The following is a 19,982-nucleotide window of genomic DNA, read 5'->3' as shown; positions in this document are numbered from 1 at the left end:
TACACTTACGGATTACCGCTGTTGATCGTTTATTTACAATATGTACATCGGTTTCACGGCTTCTCCTTGAGATCAAACGGCTTCGAAATGCCTTCTAAATGCTGTCACTCGCCGACGCGCGGCTTTTCAGTCCGTTGCTCGCGAATCTGTCGAACCTCGACGCTGGAACGTCTACAGGAATTCTGAACGTTTCAGCTTCGAGGTAAAACGTGGGAAAACTCTGAGGCACGACAGACGAGATTGCCTCTTCTTTTCGGAGATCTCTTCTGACAGGTGAAAAAAATCGCGACGGTAAAAATCGTCGGGATTTATCGTCTCGCGCGCACTCACGGTTTAACTTTCTTACGACGAACCAGGATGAGTAATTCGTGGGTTACAAAGTCGAGGCGCCTCGCAGAGTTTCCGTCTTCGATGGAGAACGCGAGCTTTGAAAATTGACTGGACCTCGGCGATGCGACGGCGAACGAAGTTCTACACTCTTTGGGATTTTGCTGGCGATGAGCTCGACTCTCTTGAATTTCCATCTTACTGCATGGTCCAATTAGGGAAGGAGACTTTGGGTTGTTTTGTGGTTCTAATTAGCTGGTTTTGAGAATCTTTTGGTGTCCTGAAAGTTTGGTACTTGGGTGAAGAGTTCTAGGATGGAGTTTGCAGCACAGGTGTTGAGTAAATTTCACAGTAATTCTTCAATCTATTATACTAGGTTTTAAAGTATACGTAAGTTCTTTGGAGTTTTGGCCACTGCATCCTTCAATCTTCGAATTCTCCAAAATCACTGTTGCCTTTGGGTTTCATCTACAAAAATCTTCATCACACTTCCTCTCAACTTTTCAGTCTTCAGGCAACTTTGAACAAGTTCGATCATTTTCTTCTAACTTCAAGTATCCTTTCTCCATTCTTCCTCAAACGCTTGAATCCAAGATCTACCATTGAAATCACTGAAATCCTACTCCCCAGTCTCTTCTTCCAAGATTCCAGTCTTTTAGCCTCTTCAGTCAGAGTCCCATCGTGATTTCCAAAGAATCTTCTTCACTCTATTTTCCAGTAACAAAATCAGCATCGTCCGTCGCCATCCCAAGGTCCACTCGATTTTCGAAATTTGTGGGTCAGGCAGACCGATCTCACGACACGTATTCTCGTGTGTCTGCCCAGAAGAGACAGACTAGCCAGGACAGGAGCGACTTGAGCTCGCGCCGCTCGAGTCTGCCTTATTAAGGCCTGTGTCCAGGGGGCCCCATGAACATGGCTGCCGCGGCCGCGACATGGGTTTGCCTAGCCATGGCTGCCGCGATGAAGGGAGGCACTCCTGGTGTCCCAGGAGGCCCCACTCCGGCGAACATCAGGCCCGAGCCGAAACTCGGGTGCAGCAGCGGCCTCGCTGACAGCCTGAGCTTCTCGATTTCCGCCTCCTGCAGCCGTTTCGCCTTCGCTCGCCTGTTTTGGAACCAGATCTTCACCTGGAACGAGAAAAATAAGGAGAATCAGGCGATGGAGCTCTTTGGAATTGTTTCCTCGAATCTGATGCTCCATGTGAGATGGCTGTCTTTAGGTGGGAATTTAGTGTGTTCTGAGTGAGTGACAGAGTAGCAGGAATTATTGTAGCTTTGGTTAATCAGCTAAATTATATTCTAATCGTTACCTAGTAGATATTAACAGTAATGGAATTATATTGGAGAATTGTTCACATGGGAAGGTGTAGCCTAGGGACTATTTACAGTTCAGTTTCTAGCTTTATTTGATATTGTAAACCCTAGGGTTAGTGTTATTACTGTTCCCAAGGCTCAGGAGACTCGTTATATACTTTGCATAAGATTTACTTCGACTCTATCCATTCCCAGCAATATGATCGACGAAATCGTTCAGTCTGGCCAAATTAGAAAACGCCGACGAGCAAGCATGGAACGGCAGGAGGAGCTCCGAGTCGTGTAATTAAATAATTACGCTATCGATCGGCAGTATATATAGCGAGAGTTCTAACAAGGGACGCGCGAGTAGGAAATAGCCTGGTGAGCAGCACGGACGGCCATTTAGCGTGTAATTAGCCGACTCAAATTGGTGAAAGCGGCGATCGGCCGACGTTCAGAGGAATTCGAGCCGAACACCGGCTGGAAACTCGCCGCGTGGAAAAGTATGCGTCGAATTCGCCCCGAGACCCTGGGCAAACCTCCTCGCGGCGTAATTGTGTTTGTACAGTCGGCGGACAATTCTCTGTTTGGACAGATGCCGCCGCGAATCCGCCGTCGAATTGCGACACGCGTCCCCCGAGCTGCTGCCGCGTCTACCATCGCGAGGAATCGGTCCCTCGAGCTCGATTTGGTCGTGTTAACCTTTTTCCTTGATTTTCCTTCTGGAAATCGTCCGCTGGAAAATCTTCCCGTTCGCACGGGGGCAGTGCACGATTAACGACGCCACGAATCAGAGAATCAACAGCTGCGCGTGCGTTGCTGCTAATTGGCCGGTCGTTCAAGACGACTGTTTCGAAGCCTGTTACGTGCGCGAGTCTGAGATAATTGTTTCATATTAATATTGAACGCTGAAAGCAAGAGTGAACACTTTGCGCGGAAATCTTGCGTGTTGCGTAAGTGTAACGAAGCTGAGGATCAAAGAGGGTGATAGTGAAATACTCGATGCAAATTTTCTAAGTCCCCCTTGAAGACCCTCTGTGTGCGAAACATCATTTAAATAAAAATAAGAGGATTGTTCAGTAGCTCAGTTGTTAAATTCTCGTGTGTTCCTGTCTCTAGAAGCTCCAATAGCCACGTCACTACCATAACACAGATCTCCAGAAGCTCACTGAGATTCCACGTTTCCAAGACACGCCTACTCGTTTTCGAGTTCAGTGGAACACCCTCTCAATGCTCAGCCGAACGTACTAGCAACACACTGTGTTCCTCGTTGCGCGTGTGCTGACAACAATGTGCCCATTACCGCCACTCCTCTTCTCTTTATTATTATTTTTATCGAGGGTAATGGCGCGCCGTCTACACGGCTCCCATGGAATTAGCATTAAGCACCCCGTAGCACGCGTAACGAGTTCAAGGAGCCGTAATCAGATCGCTAAAACGAGTATAATGTTGCGTCGGTGCGGGGCGGCAAAGAGAGAAAAAATTGCGTACCGCGAAAAACGATATAAATCGGCGAGACGCTAATAAATCAGGCACAAAGACGGACAGACGCGAGTTACTGTTGCCGGAGGATACTCATAGAAAGTTAGAAATCCCGCGTCGCGTGACAATGCGCAATCAAATCGTTACGGGTCGCTCCTGGTGCAGACACACATTGCAATATACCCCAGGAGATTTTTCTGTTCGAGCTACTCTGGCTTCCTGTTTTTCACGGTCGTAGGCTGACGCGCTGCCACGTTCGCCAGCGATTTTCCAGGGACGCGAGTAGTCACGCTTCTAGTCGGACCCTCCTCTTTTCTTCCCTTTCCTCGCGTAGGCTGCTGTTAACATTAGTCAAGGGCCCACGCTTCACAGTTTGTACTCGCCTGTTTTATCATGCTTCGAGAATTCAAGCTTGTACAATGCAGATTCCGTGGTATATGGCTACAAGGGAAAAATACAAGGGGTGATTCTAGAATGTAGAAGCAAAGTGAAAAATCATGATAAGTCGAATATTTTAAATTTTATAAGCCAGCAACTTTAAAGTAGGAAATATCCTAACCAATTCTACATTAAAAGTGTGTTTCCATTCTCCCGTTAAAGGTATAAAAGAATTAAGAAAATTGAGATTCCACTCTTGGATGCATGATAAGAAATTTCAGAGAAGAGAGGGCTTCGATCGGTCCTCGAGCCGATTCCACGAACCACGCTATTGCGTTAACAGCGCGAGTATCGCCAGCCTAAATCGCGAACATACCTCTTCGTCGCGGGTGAATAATGAGAGAAGGAGAGGGTGCAGGGTGTCTCGAAACGGCGAGGAGATGGCGGGACGATCGTAGCTTATCTAAGCAAATGAATACGACGAAGCTTCATTTCGTCTGATGCATTGTAATGAATGCGCAAAGTGTATCTGAACACGCTAACTGCACGATAATAGCCGCATCGCGGCCGTGTTTTTGGCTGTTACACGTGTCAGGGGACGACGAATGTCTATCCTCGTTGCGAATTAACGCTCCCCGTTTTAATGCGCTTGAAGAACCATATTTTAGTGGATTTTAGTTGCTGTAGGTTATCAGTCATTAACTTCTCAACTGCCACGTTTCATTCGCTACAATGTCAGTAAGTAATGATATAATGATTCCAACGTGCAATGAAGCTGAGCTCAATAAATCGTTTCATTAATACCGAAGTGCTTTTTTCATTCTAATAGCTTCGATTAGCAATTCTAGTTGACGCGATTCTTTCGACCGAACACGACAGTCGTGCCAGTTAGTATTAAGCGATAATGAATAATATGAACAGTTTCTAACGATGCATGGCATTGCGAGGTGAAAAAGCATTAAGTCAATGAGATGGTATTTGAATACTCCCTGTGACACAAATAGCTCGTTACACGCGGTATAATTGCAAGTAGATACAGAAGCTCTTGGTCAGACAATTAATCGGCGGTGCCCGTTCCTCAAAGTAGAATCAGCATCTTAATGTCAGCCGATTAATCGCCAGCGTCTATTTCTACAAGTAGAATCGGACCTTTGATGTCAGACGATTAATTATTAGAATCTACCAAGTTCCAATGTAGAATCGGCCTCTCTGCGTCGGACACCTAATCTCTACAGTCTATTATCGTCTGTCTACAGAATCTTGCCACTGCTCTATGTTCCTCTAATTTCAGGTGCCTCTCCTCGCGTGTCTGATGTCCAACTCATCTCTTCGCGTATCACCTCTAAAAAACTTCTTTGAGAGAGATCATGGACGCCTAGCAGCATAGTCTGGTGAGTTTATATAACTAAATATAGACTTGCAACGCGCCTGGAAGGTCATGTTTTTCAATTTAAAGATTCCCACTCAGGTGAACTGAATTTCATTACCGTATCAATATTGCCTTTTCCTCTCGATTTGCTCGCTTTCTGACTTTTTATAATCGACCGTCGAAACACCAACGCACTTATTACCTCCAAATACAGTCATTAACAGATCGTCCAGGCGCGAACTGTCAACACGATCCTGTTACAATGTCAATGGAGCCGCGCACTTGGTCAAACAATTCCCGACATTCAATCCTCCGTTTCGGGGGGCGGTTTGCGGCGCGCAAATGAGCACAGATCATTTCGGCTGATACAAAAATTACCTTATAATATCGTTTCATTACGTTCAATTTAATTAACGTCAATCATGTTAATTGCCAACCGTACCGCGGAAGGGTGTGTAATTACCCGATTCGATGTGGTGTATCTGATGCGAATGGCGCACGAGAATTTGCCCGTTTTACCTGCCTCCTGGTGGGCAATTACCACAAACGGAGGGGGGAAGCGGGGGGAGGAAAAGAAACAGACTATTGTGGAGAAAACACTGTCCGAAGGATGAGCGTGTGCACGGAAGAACGGTCAAATTAGGGCTTCTGAACGATGAACTCCGCGGAACCATGCGAACGGGTTACGCTTCTTCTGTTTATGCACTTTGAGGGGCGTGTTTCAAACGTGGGGAGCAGTTTTCACGGTCTGCTTTATGTACACAGTGTTGGAAGCAATTAGGCGATTGCCAGTCTGAGTAATTTACCAACATTTAGCGATACTTGTAAGGTAGAACGATGCAAGCCATATATTCTTCATTCGAGGCGTTGCTAGTTAAAATTCAAAACCTCATCTCTTCAGTATGCACTTGCATTTTATTATATTCTTGTTTTTCAATGGAAAACTCCTTTTAAGATTGAATCTCGTTCTGATATAGAATCTAATTTTTTGAGAATCTGACTCACTCCGTCTTACAGCTATAACCACATCCTCTGAATATTTAACTTCTACTCCTCCAAGTGCACTGATGTACAAATCGAGCGCAACTTTCTTTAGACTCAAGTACCCTACAAATGTCAACAATTGCTCTCGGATCAATAGACCTTCTTTCCTCCGAACACAATTACCCAATTACTCCGAAAAGAGGTGTGCCTGAGCTGTATCGACTCAGCAGCCTGACCTTTGACTTTCTTCTAATCGTCTCCTCGTCGAGACAAACAGAGCAAGGAATCTCTTAATTACTCAGACAGTTTGTAGCTGGCGAGCCGGCTCTCACGGTGTGAAGATAAACGAAAAACAGTTTCCCAGGCGAAGGACTTGGGTCTTCGTGTTCGCGTAGTCGCGTGCTAATTGGTTTTCTAACGGTGCATCGCGATTCGCGACGTCTCAAGAGGCATACGGCTGTCTCTGACGGGTCTCACCTGCGTTTCCGTGAGGTGAAGGGAGGACGAGAACTCCGCTCTTTCGGCGATGGTCAGGTACTGCTTCTCGCGGAACTTTTTCTCGAGGGAGAGCAGCTGTTGCGTGGTGAACGGCGTCCGAGGCTTGCGGTTCGGCTTGTGCTTCCTCAGGGTGCACCTGACTGGGCCTGGTCCTGGGCCTGGCAGCCTCAAGTCGCCTGGAACCAGAACGAAAAACGATAGATCAGATTCAAAGGTTATTTCTGATGGATTAGAAGGTCTCTTGATGGACTGAAGGAGATTAAGGGATCGCGAATTTATTCGAATTTTGTTCGTAGAAGAACCTAGGACTTATTGCAAAATAAATGAATTGGAGATGTAGAAGAATTGTGATCATAAAAATGATTTACTGCACAAGTGATATATGTAGTATAAGGGTACAGAGATTAAACGTGTTGAGTGTAAAGCCCAACATTCGACTAATTACTGAAAGGCCTAACCAAATGTAAATGTGTGGTATCGTAAATTACGAGTGGTTGATAGCAACATTGTAAGCAGTCAGGCTAAACAAGCGGTAGAACAGAAAATATGTTTACAGTCGATCAAAAACGCTTTGATACACGATATAAGTGATACACCAAGTGGAATAATTAACGCGGTCGATTACACTACGAAGGTGAATTAAGATATGGGTTGGCAGGCCGAAGAGTATTTTCTCGCGCGGCCATAAGTCGCATAATTATTGCCCAACTATCGCGCCTGATAAATCGTTCAATGTCGTTGCAGCTGCCAAGAGGGAGGGAGAGGGGTAACAAGGAGAGAGCAAGAGAGTGTTACCCAATTAAACATATATTCTGCTTTTCGTCCCGTATCGCGTCTGCGTCTCGATAAAAATATTTACAGATATTTACGATCGGTTACTTAACATCTATTTATACGCGATTAACAGCGAAATCGATTCTCCTTTCCCTTGGCTTCGGCCATTTTTCAGAGAATCGATTAACATGACGGGAATCGCGCCAAGTGAAAGGAATCACATATTTTTTCGATGTTATTAATTATTTCTTAAGCTTCTGCAGCTCACTGGAATCGTTAGATATACTATAATTTATGATTCAAGTGTTCTCTCGAGACGCGTCGCTATTTAGCAATAGTTTCAAATTGACGAGGGGATGATAACGATGCCGGAAGATAGAAGGAATTAAAGTCGCGGGACTCTTGTCAGGATTTATGTTCCCTGTTTAAAATATGATAAGGGGAAACAGGGGAATAAGGATTTTGAATTCGTTATCGTTAATTACGTCACGAGGAACGATAGGAGTAAAGCTCGTTCCACGAATCACCGATAGACCAGCGCGAACTTCGTAATATATTAATCGTGTTTGCGCAGATTTGTTCGGATGGTGCAAAATTATCGGCTCGTTATTTCCGTGCATGCATTGCATAATAATTATCTGGGAGGCTGCGATAACGTCCACCGGCGAGCGCGTTAATTAATGCGCCACGGATGAATCGATCGAAAACGCGCTTTCATCCTTTTCAATTTTCGACGCAACTTTCCTGTAACGCTTTTCCACCGATAAAATAACTCGTTTCGACATCGTAATTTCTCGTTAAGTCTCTCTGCCTTCAAACGGTATCCATTAACATTTTAGAAGCTCTGCAAAAACGTTCATATTAAATATTGAAAATAATTTTAAACAAATTGTACATAACCAACTCGTTAAAGTTGTAATTAATTCTTTAAACGCCTCTATAATGACTCCAATTCGATACTTTAATCGAAGCATAGGCAGGTAATTCTGTCATTATGCTACAATTGCATTTACATTGCAATTTTTAATCCACCATAATTCTTCAATCGGATACGGCGTTGTCTGATCGGTGAAGTACCGACAAACTTTCATAATCGACAAGAAACGCGTCCATTCGATTCATGGAACGCGATTTCGCGCGAAAATTCAGCCTCGTTTCGCGTTAACGATCGCGCTCCCCGGCTGTGTGCACATAAATTACTTGCTCGTCGATCGCACACGCGTTTCTCCGCAATCAGCGCTGTTAATCCCCAATTTATACAAGCAGGGCCAAAGTATCGACGTGCTCGCGACGAAACGATCCCGATCTGCGGGTGAAATTGAATCGTAAAAAATAAATTGTACTCTGGTTACGCGATACCTCGTTCTCATTCCCGTCGATAATTATCGTCGCGTCGATGCTCGATGATTGACTCGTTACCGTGCAATTAGCCGATCCTATGATCGGTTTCATCTCTTTTTCCTCTCGCTTTATGGATCCTTCGTTAACGAACAATTAGCCGATAAAAAGAAATGAATTGAGCGGTCGGAAGAAGCAGAAATTAGTGATAAAATTTTATAGCATGTTCTGTTGAGGAGGACGTAAAATAAACAAATTTGTGCAAATTTACTTTCTCATGCGAAGTAGACGTGTCCCTATTAGGCAGTGGTAAATTGGTCTGGCCAAAGCAGGAAAAATCTACTTGCCATAATTCTATTTCTAATTCACTCAATTCTTTTTGCTATACAGATCTATTTACAGATCTGATGAAGTTAATCAGGAGACACATAACCATCCCATAAATTGACCCATAATTCTGTGCCCCTTAAAAACTTGCCACACGCATCTCCATAGCAATCTTCATCAAAAATAATAAAACCTCTCTTTTCTCGCTCAGCTCTCTATATCAATCGACTCCAACAAAACGATCCTCCCTACCACAAAAAGTCTCCAGAAAAGCCGCACGTGGTTGCACAGAAACTGTCACCGTCAACACATGTTCGCGTCCCGAAGCAGTACATCCTTCTTCCAGCTCGATATCCGCGTTCGATTGAAAAACCACATACACGGCGCCCCGCTGCTCAACGACCAGATATAATCGTGCGTCCAGCGATCCGCCAGCCGCAAGAACGCAGAACTCGCGACGCGATCGACGTGGCCCCGTTAGAGCGACTGTCGATAAACTTTTACGATCCAATTTTCGGTCCCTCGTCTCGTCCATAATTACGATTTCCATCGAGAGAAATCGGCGAAAATTCGGTCGAGAGACTGTGTCTCGCCTCCTGGAAAAAAAGGGGCCATCGATCGGTGGAAGATCGGTCGGGGAATCGGCGGAGGGCACTGCGCTCAGGATCTCACGTAGGGAGCGGGCCTGCGCGCAAAAACCACCGCTCGGTTGGTCGAACGAAGTCGGGAGGATGACGATTTCGCGGCGAAACCGCGGGGCAACAGCGAATTCCCCGCGCTAATTAACGATCGGCGGGAGGGGCAAAAAAGGGGAACGGTCTGGCGGCATTGTCGAGCGGATCTGTCGCGACATCGGTATTACGTCTTCCATTCTGGTGCGCGCCGTTCCCCAGGCGTTTCGAGCTAGCCAGCTAGTCGGCTAGTCCGCTCACATAACCGATCAATATGTTCCTCTTAGACGCTAATTAATTTCTGCTAATTAAACGCTCGCCGGGATCCCCGAGGAAATATATCTTGCGACGGTGACTTTCTGCGTAGCGCGTGGACAAAGCGCACCTGCGCTCGAACCTCTGCCCTCTTCACTGACTCTGTCTAATCGGGGGGCAGCATTTGCGCTGCCTCTCTACCGTCACATCGTTTTAGAAGGGATTTTAGAAATATTAGACATTTTAAAAGCCTTTCAGATCAATATGTACTAGTTAATAGTTTGTCGCCATTCGATTATATTTTAGTATTATTTCTGGATTTTCTTGTTGAGCTCGTTAGATGGTGATATATCGCAGGGGGGACTTAGATTACTGAATTTCAAGCTAACTCTTCAAGAATGTCTATCGTATGATTTTCATTATCTAGGGGAGTCAAAAGGAATCACGTTCACTTTGAGATAAAGTTATCGAACCAGCAGCCGTTTTTACGAACCTAAGAGAACATCAAAAACTAAGTTTTACGACCGTTAGGCCACTCGTTAAAGTACCGAACGAGTCAAGAATCTTATAAGAAGCGAAAGGATCGGTATTACGGTCTCTGTGCGCAGTAATTCGGCGGGAATAAATCCTAATCAGCCGTAATTAATCGTAGAAAACGCGGAAATCCGAAATTACACGTCGGGTAACGAGGTACAACTTAATAAACAGTTAAATATTTAATGAACGTCGTTCGAGCGCCATGCCTCCGTCGTAAAAACGAGATATCTTTGCCCCTCGACGTCAATCGTGTCGCTCGATTATCGTGCGCTAGACTCATCGATGAAATCTGTGTATTGGACGGCCGTTCGTGTGCGTATTGATCATAAATCACGGGAGCATTTAATTAGCAGAAATTAATTGGCGTTCATAAGAAACATATTGGAGCGGAGGCATGGTCATTAGCAGGATAGCGAACTGGCCGCGATACCGAGGCGAATTGTCAGCCGAGCGATAGCGCAAGTGCAAAAGACGGGACGCGCGTTTCGTCGTCGACTATTTTACTCTCGCCGAGCAATTTATTGTCTCCGTTAGAGCAACGGTCGTTCGAGGAATTATACACAGCTCTTCACCCCTCTATCGCTGGGACCCTAACGATATTGACAGATCGAGACAAATCGGTAATTAATAATAAAAATTTTTACGCGACCGTGTGATAGCCAGAGTTATCTGGGAGATAGAGGGAGAGCTGAAGATCCCTATTCCAAGTGAATTAAAAATTGCATTTTTAAGATAGATTCCAAACTGTGACCTCTAAAAAAAATCGACCCAATTCTCGCGACAATTTTTCGTTTCACTTATAGTCGTGACATAGTTCCGATTCGGCTGTTAATCGAGTAACAATCCTGCCGATTTTATAACCACACGATTCCGCCCGATTTTACATCGGCAGCGGCTAATTGCTTTCTCTTATCGTCGTCTCGATTACTCGCGAAAACTCGAGCCATTCCAGGCGCTTGTCTTATCGCCGACGCGATTTACTTCGTGATCTGTATTTTAATAATATCCCTGGAACACTGATTCCCTATGTTTCGTGAAACCTTGTCTACGGACACTTGTTCTTGTATTACTTTGTAGCTCTGGATTTTCCGGTTCTTATTCTGGTCTCCAAGTCTCGAAGGGAATAAATAGTAGCCGTTTCCACCATTTCCAGGCAAGGAGAATATATTTCGAGTCCTCGTCCACTTTTTACAGAATTCTCACAGACTGACACAAAATCTCCGATTCGCTTAAAATTCAGGGAACGACGATTTGCAGAAGTCATCCTTCAAACAGGAATTAAATAAGGTGAGGTTTTTAATATTGAAGATATGCGTTAAAAGAACGCACGTGGCAGGGAACGTGTTAAAAGGTTGTGCAGTGGTACGACAAACGCATAATTAATCGCGCCAGAAAGAAAACTAACGAGACATCGATCGACAGAGTTGGAAATGAACTCGAATCGACGTAATTCCTTCGAGCACGTCTCCTCGGATCACCGATTCTAGCCACGCAGCATCGATCGTTGCCTTCTTCTCGGTTGCTAATTAATTTCTGTTAATTACCGTGCGCGCAGGGACGCGCGCGATTATTGCTGCGGGCGAGGCTAACGAGGCCAGCTGTATTAGGCGCGCGATCGCATTGTTCGGCCTCTTTGTCGAATATCACCGGGAAACGCTGTGGAAACGCTGCCACGGTGCTACGTGCGAGTCGCAGAAATGCGCGTGAGCGCGCTAATTAACGCGTTAATTATTATATCGATGCGAGAACGGCTTGCTGCCAATGCGTCGGATAATTGGCATGAAATATAGAGTTGATTGGATATCGATCGAGTCGAAGGAGGAGCGATACGCCTGTAGTGAGAATCATCAATTTTTTGTAATAATCTTCCGTAAATCGAGTTGAAACTTTAAAAATTAAATGGGCGATAATCTCAGAGAATTATTAATTAATTCTGCGTTATTAGACATCTAAGATGAGAACTCCCTTTATGAGAGACTTTAAAATTGAAATTTATGTGGATAGGAGTCTATATACAGAAGATTACATTATTTTCTACATTCCTGTGTATCTATGAAACTGGGATCGAGATTCAAACGTGACGAAAATATATAAAATTCTAAATCTAGTATCACAATTAAAATTTCTCCCTCTCTAGAACTAATCACAAGCTACTCACCCCTCTCAATCACTCCAAGATTCAACACTTAGCACCGTTCCAAGAAAATCTCACCACCACTGAAGGAGAACAAGAAACCCGTTTCACGGCACTTAACGCGACGATGGGGTAAAGTTCCCCCTCGCGGAAAAGTCGAGCAGAATCGCGAAAAAACACCTTCCAACCTCTAATTATCTTCTCTCCGGGAATGATGAATCGCTCGAAATATTTTGCAGGTCGTCATCGGATGTTGGGCGTTCTTAATTCGTTTCTGATCACAGAGGCGCGGTAGATAAATGTGCACAGAGCGACGGTAGCGTCAGCCAGTTATAAATCACGTCTCTGTTTATAATTTCTGAAAGCTGCCGCCCAGTAGTGGACCTATGGATTATCCATTAACCGAGCAAGCCGCCTATCTCGTTCCTTGCACCCCTGCAACCAACGATCTAATTAGGTTCTCACCGTTCAATTTCTCATTAACCGCGGAGAACATTTCTCGAAGACCTTTCTAAACAGAATTCACTCGAACAAACTATCGTCCCATCGGTTCACCCACGACCACGGAGCGTCGTCGAAAAACTGGCTGGCTTCGAAGGCTGTCTAATCAACGAACGTCCAGAGAGGGGCAAAGAAGCTCGCTTTGGAAGAGACTGCGTCGGCCAGACGGGAAGGAAATTCGTAACGGCCAGGCTGCGGTGGTCGCTAAAAGACGCGGGTAATTGGTCTCGCGCTCGGCGAACGAAAAAGCAGGGAAGGGTGGCTGAGGGGTGGGACGAGGGTAGTGCTCAGAGGCCACGAGAGGAAGAGAGAGAGAGATAGAGGGAGAGCGAAAGGAGGAGGAGACAAGAAGCGAGCGGTTTGTCGTTATCATCCGCAAAAACGGCGAGTGGATGACGTTGGTCAGGAAGCTGGGTGTGCCAGGGCGAACCTAACAAGGGCAGTTTTTACCCTGGTCTGAATGCATTATGGATGCCTCGAGTTATGTATGACTCTATCATGCTCGAGAGGCCTCGCGTACGAGCCCTCCCCGTGCTCCACCCCTCGTTCTCTCGGTGGAAACACGGCAGAGAGAGGTCTCTCCTCTTGTCCAGTCAGTCGCTCCTTCCTCGACTTTTCTACGCGCTCGAAACTGCTCCCGTAATGGGCGGAGAGATTTCTTTCCTGGAAAAGGCGCGAGTTTCTCATTACGCGCCGTCGGTAATTTCGAGCACCCCATTTCGCTGACACTGTTTTGCCCAGCTGCTCCTCTCTCTCGCTGTGATGAATGGGCTATTGCGGGACTTGGGATTTTCAACGAGAAGGGGCACCGAGGCAGCTCTAGAGAAGAGATTGTGGATTCTAGGTGGAGCTTGCGTGTCTGCTTAGAGAGTCGAGAATATTAGGTTCGTGTAAAGTGAACTGGGGAGTTGAATATCTGGGGCCTTCGATGTCTTCGAGATACTCTAATCGAATTAAGAATTAATTATTCCCTCGTAAAAGAGGGGTGTCTGATCTTTGATTAGAAATTATAAGTGGAGCGACAGATATAAAAGTCAAGGGAAAGAGGAAAGACTTTTAAGAAGCATCTATAAGGCAGCTATTAAGGTAAAATCGTCAATTAACTCTAACAGGCGTGGATGCTAGAACCACGAGGTAAGGGGCGGTGCTTAGTGTTTCCGTGGCGAGATCGATTCGTGAAACCAGTAGCCAGCACTTTAATTGACCGATTATTTCACGCCCGTGGCGTATTCAACGCGCTATCTCGGCGAGGTACAGTAGTCGTTCTCGTCGATCACCAGCTCGTTTCGAGCGCGATAAAACTGCGGCTCGTCGTACTACACACTGGTCGTTTCTACTTTTTCTGAAGACGCAATCGATGGAATATGAGATCCCTAAAGATGCAGGATAATTTTCCCATGGACCGCCTAGTTACAATGCGCTCGTTTCTCAGAGCTATCGAGGTGAGCGTTTTATTGCGACAGTGTCCGTCTAACTAGCGATAAAAATCGCTGTTTAGCTAGGAAACCTAGGATTGTCTGTCCTAATGGCCTAGATGCACGACGGCGAGTGATCGAGAGAGGTTGAATCGCGAGTAGCTCGTCTGATTGGTAGCGAGGAGGTGAAGCCTCGCGAGCGGAACTCTGCGTGACGTTTGTGGAGCGAATTCGAGAAAGCGGAGCTGGTAAGCGAGTAAGGGCGAAGGGTAAATGTTATGAACATTTCCTGGAAAATTATCTTCGCAAGCTCCAACATAAAAGCCTACTCAAACGAGTATTTGACGAAGTAGAAGACTCCTTTACCTTGTCTGTCCATGAACGTCCGTTTCCACTGAATCAAGTATTCCTCGTTTTCCTAACAATTCTCCCCAAAGTAGGTATTCAACCCCGAATTAGAGGGCACTGAATATCGTCAAAGCTTCCCATTTTCTTATCTCTTATCACCGATACACTGTACACCTTTCCACCAGCACTCGTCAAAGAGGAAAACCTTTCCCACTCGCTACAACTTCCGACTTCCGCGCGACTCTGTCCGAAGCAGGGCACGAGCGAATACTTTAGCACGTAATTCCAATAATAACCGGGTTCTCGCGTGACCGTCGACACTAATATCGAGCGTGAGGTGGCTGCGTGCTACGAATGTCGTGCGGGCCGCGCTCCGGAGGGCAGCCTAGTCCTCCTAATCATCAACATTGTAAGCCAGCCGCAGCCGGGAAATCCTTGGTGATAGGCGAAAAAGGAACGAGAGTAACGATTCACGGAGGCGAGTTAGTTACGCCGACCCGTAAATCGGCTTGATAAGTAGCGTGTACTCGACGCTCGACCGGCTAATATTCGCCGGCCAAGTGCCGCGATGGCTTTGGCGCGGGAGAATAATGGCCACTTCGAGTTCGAATCGATGCCATCTTCCTATTAGCGAAATGGCTGCGTTTCGGCCCGTTTACGCCAATCGATTTTACACTTCTGCGTTTTTCATGCGAGAACGAGCCGAGGACTTTTATTACGAGCAGTAGACTGTTAAAAGTAGTAGTTCGAAAAGATGTAGGTATTACAAACCTTTCTTGTTTTATTTAAGTATCTATTAACTCTTGCCTACGCTTCACGCTGTAAAATCTTGATCATTCGTACACTCTTTTATTCGGAGTTAATTGTTATTCGGTATAATAATAATAAGGGTATGATAGAAGCCCAGTTAAACTTGAGTTATGATTTAATGGTAATATATTTCGAATGATAAAATTAGCGTTTAAGCGGATTAAGGCTTCAGGTTGGCTACTCGTGTTAAGTTCTGCTGTATCTAATTATGTTCTTACGTAATCAGTTTCTCCATTTGAGAGAGGCTTAAAGTGGAGAGATGAAGAACAAGAATGTGACTTACCGTTTGGGCTGGTAGGTCCCCCATGCGGCGTGTAGAGGTGTCCATGAGGATTGTGCGGGTGCGGGGGTGGGGGTAGCCACGCGAACCCGGCGAGGGAATGCGGAAATCCCGCGGGATTCCATCCCGGAGCACCAGGTGCTCCAGTGAGGTACGGTGGGCCCTGCGAGGGCCTCTGGACCCCAGGATGAATCGGCTGAGGCACTACAGGACTCGACTTCTCTTTCTCCTGATTACTCTCCAGGTCCCTCTCGAGCTCGCAGTCCGAGTCCATCACGTTGAGGTCCTCTGAATGACCCACGCTCCTGATCTCTTGATCCTCTAGATCCAGATGATCTGCCCTATCTCCCTCCAGCGAGCGATTCGCTTCTGAATCACTTCTATCGTCCATTATCTCTCGTCTACTGACCGGCGACACGGATCTAGGGTTCGCGATCCTGTCGATCCTCTCGTCGTCCTCCTGGCCACGTTCCCTCTGGATCATGGACTCAGTGACTCTGCTAGCTGGCGAGCTAGCAGACAGTCGCCGATCGTCGCGGTCCCTCTGCACCTCCTGGTCTATTCTAATAGGCGAAGAGGACTTGTCGTGGCTGGTCGTTCGAGAGAAGTCCTTGACGGTAAGGATCTCCTGCCGGCCTGCCGACGGGTGATCCTGATCCAGCCTGCTCGGGTGGTGATGATGATTGCTGAATGTTAGCCCATGTGGGCTCAGCCTCGCGAGCAGCTCCCTGCTCTGCAGTCTCTGCTGCTCCATCAGCAGCTCGCGGTACCTCGCCTCCATGTCCAGGCTCTTCTCAGTCTCTATTCGGTCGTCGTTCTCTCGCCTGGCGAACGCTCCGCCGGTCACGGCTGTCTTCTTCATGTCGCTCAGCAGGGAGTCGACGCTGAAGCTGATCTTGCCGCTCCTCGGCTTCAGGTTCGACGACGCTGACGTAGGAGTCGCCATGTCGACGTCCTCGCAAAGGCGATCGCTCCCGGTGCCCTGGCCTGTCACCACGCCCTCGCTGCTGCTCATTCCGATCCACTTTTTCCTTCCACCTTGCGAACGCTCGCCTCTGACCACGATTCGCGGAACCTCAGTCTTCTAGGGTATCTTGCGCCTCAGACGATACCAGTTCAAGCTCGTTCGATTTCGAGACCTGGTACAAGCGTCTCAAACTCGTTGCGCAAACCACCGTTGACCACTTAACATGTATCCCAGTTCGCACATTATGTCGCCTCACTAGAACCAGAGATTAGCCTGCTTATCCTGCTAACTGTTCATCTGCCACCACCAACACTATCGGTCAACTGCGACGCGGTCATCGTCCTCTGCGCTGTCTCATTCACGAAAACTGTTCCAGCACGTCAGCGGCGCGAGCAACGGGGTATTGTCATCGCAGCAGCTGCTAATCGGCCGAATATCATCGCGAATGCTCATGGACTGCCATCCTGGCTGATCCCGAAGCCCGTTATTCCCGGAATCCGCCGCATCGCCGCGGACCGACCCAGCCGGCACGAGCGGATCCCCCCATTAAAGTCAAAACGATTTCTTTACGACATCAACATGACTCCTGCTTCTCCCTCGACTCGGCCAACATTGTCTCGGCCCTCACGCACACTGTCGTAGCGTCACAGGATCCTTTTGCTTCCTCGGAAAGGTCTGGCAGAGGACGAGGTGGCGGAGTACTTGTCGAGCGATCACTTCTTTGAAAGCGTCCCGAGTCACAGATTAGATTTATGGCGCTGTCACTGTATCAAATTCATTTTTAAACCTGAAAGTGTGAGACAAACAGGTTGTGAAGATTTCACTTAGGTTGGACGCATGGTATTTTAGAAGCGGAGCCTTGATGCACAGGAATGAATTTTGTGTATTTGGTTGACTTCGGGAGAGCTTGGTGAGCCGAGTGATTAGAGTACATGTGGCTTCTAGTTTTCTTCTTTCTTCATGAGCCTTCTCTGGGTTCTAAGATCTGGGATTCCTTCTCACAGAAAAGTGTGTTTAGCCGTATCCAAAGCTTGCAGCACTATCTCATAAGTAGATTCACCCATCACATATCAGACACTCAGGCGAAGACAGTGTCAGTCCAGCAAAGGTTCCAATCACTTAAATCTGTCCCAAATGGAAGTCCTCATCCCTTATCAATCTCCACAGTTCCTCTCCTCAAGATTCCTCGTTCCCAAAATACCAGCTGCTAGGGTCCCCCAGACTCCACCGGAAAGTGAAGTATCCCAGTCTCGCGCACAGTTCCCCAGCACTGTCACGATCCCGTCACAAGCGTCGGCTGCCCGCGGGGGGGTGTGTGTAGCGTAATCTGCGTGTAATCTGCCGCGTGGTGGCCACTGCTGCCGCGGAAACGACACTGATTACCAACTCGGCTGCGTAGAGGCCAGCCGAGGCGTTCTCTCTCTCTTCTCGGTGGCGGCCGGCGTCGCGGTGCTCGCCGCCGATGTTCGCGCGCCGCCCCCGCGGAACCCGTGGAACCGGTACCGTGTCGTGTCCTCGGCCAATGCGGACCATCCCAGCCACACCACAGACCTAACCCAGACCCCTCGAAAGTGGGCGTGCTTCCCTCTGCCGCGTTCCGCCAATGGGAACCCATCTCCCGCTGGTTCAAGCCTTCTCTCCTTCCCAGTTCGAAGGCCTAACACGGTTTCGCGCCTCTCTCCTCTGCCAGATGTCGCCCTCGGCATCGAGCAGTGGCGCCCCGAGCGTCCTCGTCGCGCGTGGGGATGAAACCAGCCGCGCCACCGCTGGTGGGGGTAGGTCGGTTGAAGGGGCTGAAGCGGAACGACGCGGGGATGATGAGGCAACTGCTCGGGGAACGTGACGACTCCTAATTGTCTAATTCCCGGGCGCGATGCGCGAATTGATTGGCAATCCTCGCGTCTCTGTGTGCGTCTCCTGTCGCGCGCGCGCAACCACGTTCTCTCTGTTTCCCTCGTAGGCCGAAACCAGCGCGTCAGAGGGTTTGATGGGATAATGACGTTGACGGAATACCTTCGGTCGTCGTCGCTGAACACTGGCAGCTTTTTCCTGGAAAAAGTTTCGCGGTCTGCGGCACTCTGCGAGGGATGGGGATGATTGGACGCGTTGTTGGAGACTGGGATTGGAGGTGTTGAAGGGTGAATGATTGATGGAAATTGGAAGCTTGATTGGCAGGTTTTTGACGGGATTCTGCGGATTTCAAAGTGCAGGAAATGGCGGTAGGATATAGCGACTGGGGAACACCGTGAAATAGGGGTAAGACAGTGGGAAGGGGCGGGTTTGTGTCAGTCAGCTTTTTCCTTCGTGTGCTGTTAGACACTGTGGTGGAGCCTCGGTTATCGAATTGGATACTAAATTCAAAACTACAACACTAGTTTAATGGTTAAATATTTATCTTCTGCAAACTGTAATTAAATCACATTTTGAGCTTTGGTTAAAATTCTACTGTACTCAATCACTAAATCAATAATACAGTAACAGAGGTTCTACTGCTTTTTGTAATTATACATCACCTCCAGGCCCAGTTCCCCAAAATTTGCTTCATGATTCTGGAGATTTTTGTTCAATTTTATTGCCAAAAATCTCACCACTTCATATTATTTGTAATCTGAGTTTGATGTACGTGTTCGAACGTATCCCGCAATGCATGTTGGTATAGACCAAGCGAATAATATTTTAGGATTAAACTAATCCGATTGACAGGTTGGTCGCGATACTTTGGAGTGACAGTCAAAATCCTGCAGCGTCCCGTGGGAGGATCTCGAAGGGGGATGAAGAGCAGACCTCCCGTTGCAGACTTAGAAGTCAAGCCGATTAACCAAAATCTTGTTACAACTGCACGACAGGAAACCTGTGGGGTGTCTTTCACACAGAAACCACCGAAAACGAAGGATTTCTGTGTGGAATAGTCTTGAGAAGACATTATGAAGGCATCCCTAAATTCTTGTCTATGTTTTAAGCAGAATTGACACGTTAGAACAGTAGAACCTTAATCCATCAAATAACTACCTAATATTTCTGCTACAAATCCAGCTAGATAGAACGATATCAAAGAGAAGTTCCAACCTAAATCTAAAGGATCATAACGCAACGCAATTTCCTCAAACTGTTAATTTACCATCGTCCCTAGTCTCAGTAATATCCTCAATATCACCCTCAGCGACAATAAAAGCCATCATTTTTTCCAATTACCTCTGTCATCATCGCCATCGCTATCAATATCTCCTTGCAGCGGGATCGGCGGTCTCCAGGATCATCCGTGAACCCTCGTTCCATCGAAACGAGCGAA

The 19,982-nt window shown here is 47.0% G+C and overlaps 1 protein-coding gene across 1 annotated transcript; it reads right to left on the bottom strand.

Annotated features, from left to right (window-relative positions):
* Positions 1 to 988: 988 nt before the first annotated feature.
* On the bottom strand, positions 989 to 17,426 carry Msx (homeobox protein Msx). The gene is made up of 3 exons (XM_076388842.1): positions 15,730 to 17,426; positions 6,316 to 6,512; positions 989 to 1,457 (listed from the first exon to the last, which is right to left on the bottom strand). Exons 1-3 carry the CDS (start codon positions 16,739 to 16,741, stop codon positions 1,212 to 1,214), a joined length of 1,455 nt encoding a protein of 484 aa, XP_076244957.1. The 5' UTR covers positions 16,742 to 17,426; the 3' UTR covers positions 989 to 1,211.
* Positions 17,427 to 19,982: the final 2,556 nt, after the last annotated feature.

The sequence above is a fragment of the Calliopsis andreniformis genome, chromosome 12 (genome assembly GCF_051401765.1).
Source record: "Calliopsis andreniformis isolate RMS-2024a chromosome 12, iyCalAndr_principal, whole genome shotgun sequence".
NCBI lineage: Eukaryota > Metazoa > Arthropoda > Insecta > Hymenoptera > Andrenidae > Calliopsis > Calliopsis andreniformis.
This window is presented reverse-complemented; position numbering and strand designations above follow the sequence as displayed.

What these genes read in the sequence shown, in the direction of transcription:
- Msx (XM_076388842.1), bottom strand. Translation starts at nt 16,741, where the DNA reads ATGAGCAGCAGCGAGGGCGTGGTGACAGGCCAGGGCACCGGGAGCGAT. An exon ending in GGGACCTACCAGCCCAAACG is followed by an intron (nt 6,513 to 15,729) that starts GTAAGTCACATT and finishes TTCTGGTTCCAG; the next exon opens with GCGACTTGAGGCTGCCAGGC. An exon ending in TTCACCTCACGGAAACGCAG is followed by an intron (nt 1,458 to 6,315) that starts GTGAGACCCGTC and finishes TTCTCGTTCCAG; the next exon opens with GTGAAGATCTGGTTCCAAAA.